The following is a 3,971-nucleotide window of genomic DNA, read 5'->3' as shown; positions in this document are numbered from 1 at the left end:
AATTGTTGTTAAATCGTTTTATTTGTTAGCCGTCATTTATTTGAAAGTATTTAGATAAGTAGAAGTTTATGTGATTATATAAATAACCATAAGCACTTATACTTATTATTAGCTTTTTTAGTCGACCAAATGCCTGCGACAAGAGCATCGCTTTTTGTATGGGAAGTAGAAGTAAAATGTAGCGTAAAAGTAGGCGAATTAAAATGGATGCAAAACAACAACATATAGATGAACAATCTTTATCTATGCTTGAAATCAATAAAGCATTTCATAATGCAGTTATTTTGGAGTTGTTATGATAGCAATGTTATCTAAAACTTGGTATACTAACACACAGTAGGACTATAACCTAAATGTTTGGGCTGGACGTATGCATATATATTTTTAGACTTAATATGATTTTTAACATACTCCAGTACAACATTACATACATTACATTACAGTACAACATAATTTGGTTAGTGAGATAGATTCATTTTGTAAACTTATATTACTGGATGTGATAAGAAATAATGTTGGCATTCCATTTTTTAAATTTGATAAGTATTTTAAGATTTCTTAAAATTATATTTTAACAAAGAAATGATGTGAGTTTCATCTACAATAACAATTTGGTTAAATGTTCTGATTTTTAATGCAATCTGATAAACATAATAAGCCCAATAAATAAATAACATAACTATAATTTACACAATAACATATTAAAAATGAAATTATAAATGGAATATATAATTCGGGACACTCTTCTAGACCTAAATGGATGCGTTTTATACATTACAGTAAAACCTTATAGATCATAACACATAGAAAATGTCCCAAAATGGCAGCACATCATTTTGTAAGCTAAATCGTATGACTATGAATTGCGGAAATCATCTACGGTTGAAACGAATATTTTCAAGAAATCATAACATAACACATTTACCCAATTCACTTATCAAAAGCCATGACACTTAACAGTTCTAAAAAATATAATAAACAACTATAAATAATAATAATTAAATAATAAAATATGTAATTTTTACTAAGAGGTGCATTTTCTTTTAATATAAAGTAAAGACCACTAACATGCAAATAAACAAATTTTTATTTCATTTCTATAAGATGCAATTTCAGTAAAAGTAATGAATTTTTGAGTCTGATAGTTTCCACTAACCTAATGGATCATCTGCTGGATCTTTTGAAAGAGGTTTTTCAGGCTTAATAATGGTTTGCACCGGGTCTTTCTTTTTGTTAACGCCAGTTGAAGATGTAGCTGTAGAAAATTTTTTTGCCGATGTAGCTAAACTAGGACTTATCGATGTTGATTGAACGTTACCACTTCGGCTAGTTGACGAAATCTAATAGTAAATTTACAAATATTTGTTAGTATGTAATCAGTTTAAAAGAAAAAAAAAACATATTACATATTTGCTAATGTAAAGAACTTACCAATTCTTGTTCGTTTTGATTTTCTATAGGTTTACCAGCCGTTGCAGATTTATCTTTTCCAAGATGCACAATATTAGATTTATTTTTTAAATCGGTTTTTGATTCCAATTCTTGATTTTTTCCTGCTTTTTTGGTTTGACCTATTGAAACATTTGACAATTTAGAAACATATAAATGATAATTTGAATTTTATAATTGCCTTTCACATTAGTTTTCGTAGGTTTACTAGGAGACCTCTTATCTACTGTTTGATTTAATACGTTACTACTTGTTGGAAGTTGCTCTCCTAAAATATAACAATCGATTAAAAATTTTTGATATATATGATATAATAGTACCCAAATCTTTTACTAGCATATCAAGTGAATCCATAGACGAGCGATCTTCCCGTCGATTTAATTTTGGATCTAATTTTGTTAAATAAAAGTAAAATTAAAGTAAAAAAAAGTAAAAAGTATACAAAAAGGCACAAGTTTAATGTCAATAAGAAAAGCGGAAAGATTCATTTATTGTTTATTTTTGAAAGTTTTTCTATACAAACACTTAAGTTGGAAAAGTTGTAGATATATTTATCCAGACAGTAAACTTTCTCACCTTTCTTTTCTACCGCCGTTTCGTCATCTGATCGACTATCAAATAAACTCTCAAATATATCTTGATCTATTGAAGAGGAATCTTCGCCGTCTGCCGGGTGCTGAACAGTTTTTGATTGCTTAGACATGCCTGTATTTGAATTAATTACTATACAATTATAATACAAATGTAACGCTAATATATCATTGATTTTTCTAAAGAACAAACTCTTACCTGGTAGTACCAAATCTTCGTATTCTTCCAAATACTCTATATCTTCCATTTTATAGAAATATTATTACTTTTATATACCGCATTTAATCGACGTTCTTCTCATTTTGAAGAGTATAGCGAAATTAAATATATAATAGTAATCAACTTGATAGTAATTTATTGTAATATTATTAAAATTTCACAACACTTTCTTCGCACTTATAACAAGGCGTTTGAAACCAATCTAATAGTTATTAACAAATAACTTTTGTCAATTCATGAATATTAACACAATGCGCGTATGTACAGAACACTAAGCGTATAAATCTCTTTAAAAAATTGACGCCAAAGCGCTTGGCAGCAGTGATAACATTAAATGTATAATTATAATTTTTAGAATTCACTGCACACATTTAATAAGTTTTTAATACATTTCTAAAATCCGCCAATAAAAATTTAAAAAATGTATAAATTATATACCGCTTCACAAAAATTTATGCTCTTGCAAAATTATATCTTTCTGCGTGAAATTAGATGCCATATATATTTTATACATGACCATTCACAATAACGAACACACAAACACATTCTGACAAATTCATGACACAAAGTTGCAGATATGCATTTCGTGGTGAATTTTTCTGCAACCGCTCTCTTATGTACGAATTGCACACATCACAGATATTTTATTTATCATAATAATAAACTACAATTTCATTAAGTAAATCAAATCACAATCTTAATTTTTCATATATTTCCACATTTTTAAATAGTTTAAATTTTATTACACAGGTGTACAATATTCAATAAATTATATTAAATGAGAAATCATAATTATGAAAATTTCATTTTGTTATATTCTGTTACACCTATACCACACTTGAGTCATTTTAGAGGATTAATTTTGGTGCATTAATTTTTTATGCTTTATACACTTAATGAATTATGCAAATTGAAAGTTCATAATAATGAACTCTGCTTAGTTATTTGTGTTTGTGTGTCAAGAAATAAAATAAATATATTTTGAAAAGAAATTTAATATTTATTTTAACATAGTATTCAAAAATTACATATAATTTACATATTGAAATCCATTAAATGCAGTAAACTGTGCGAAAACTGTTATAAAAACTAATTTTAATCCTCAAATATGGAATGGTTTTTGTGGCATTTTCAATTTTTAATTCTGAATTCAAAGTAGATTTACTCTGAATATATACTTCTTTGTTTTCCAGCTTCTGGAGATTTCTCACAGTCACGTTATCATCACAAAGTGATTCTAATATATATACTTGAAAATACCTTTAGATGTTACGTTTTGTGTTAATCTGACTGTCCGAGAGTTACATATAGATCGATTGGCTTTGTAGTGACACCAGTTGGAGCTAAATCTCCATCGTTGTTTTTTTTTCCGAATCTAAGAAATAATTGACGGAACTATCAAACATTTTTTTTTTTTTAGTTTTTAAGGTGCTTTATATAAATACATAATGTGTCGAGCTTTCATTTCGTTCAAGAAACCATATAATATAGAATATTATTACCGTTTCTTCTTCAACAAAATTTTTTATTTTCATTAATGAGCAAAGAGCAAATGTTCGCTTTAATGTGGATGCACCTTTACGTTATCTGCTTTTCATGTTCCCGTGGGCTACAACAATAACACCAGCGAGCCGAAAAACGAAATCATACAAAACGAGAAATTTATATAACAGTTATTTACAAATCAACAACAAAAAAAGCCAAAACTCTGG

The 3,971-nt window shown here is 27.5% G+C and overlaps 1 protein-coding gene across 2 annotated transcripts; it reads right to left on the bottom strand.

Annotated features, from left to right (window-relative positions):
- Nucleotides 1-1,111: 1,111 nt before the first annotated feature.
- Nucleotides 1,112-2,961, bottom strand: LOC119677536. Of its 2 annotated transcripts, none has more exons than XM_038088913.1 (6): nucleotides 2,239-2,961; nucleotides 2,026-2,172; nucleotides 1,770-1,838; nucleotides 1,631-1,717; nucleotides 1,432-1,571; nucleotides 1,112-1,340 (listed from the first exon to the last, which is right to left on the bottom strand). In XM_038088913.1, the coding sequence occupies exons 1-6, from the start codon at nucleotides 2,285-2,287 to the stop codon at nucleotides 1,152-1,154; spliced, it is 681 nt and encodes a 226-aa protein (XP_037944841.1). In that variant the 5' UTR covers nucleotides 2,288-2,961; the 3' UTR covers nucleotides 1,112-1,151. The 2 variants fall into 2 exon arrangements, with proteins under 2 accessions (XP_037944841.1, XP_037944842.1); XM_038088914.1 differs by having other exon boundaries at nucleotides 2,026-2,154.
- Between the last annotated feature and the right edge of the window lie 1,010 nt (nucleotides 2,962-3,971).

This window comes from Teleopsis dalmanni, chromosome 2, assembly GCF_002237135.1.
Source record: "Teleopsis dalmanni isolate 2A chromosome 2, ASM223713v2, whole genome shotgun sequence".
NCBI classification, from domain to species: domain Eukaryota; kingdom Metazoa; phylum Arthropoda; class Insecta; order Diptera; family Diopsidae; genus Teleopsis; species Teleopsis dalmanni.
The sequence above is the reverse complement of the archived record's forward strand: the minus strand, read 5'-3'. Positions and strand labels throughout refer to the sequence as shown.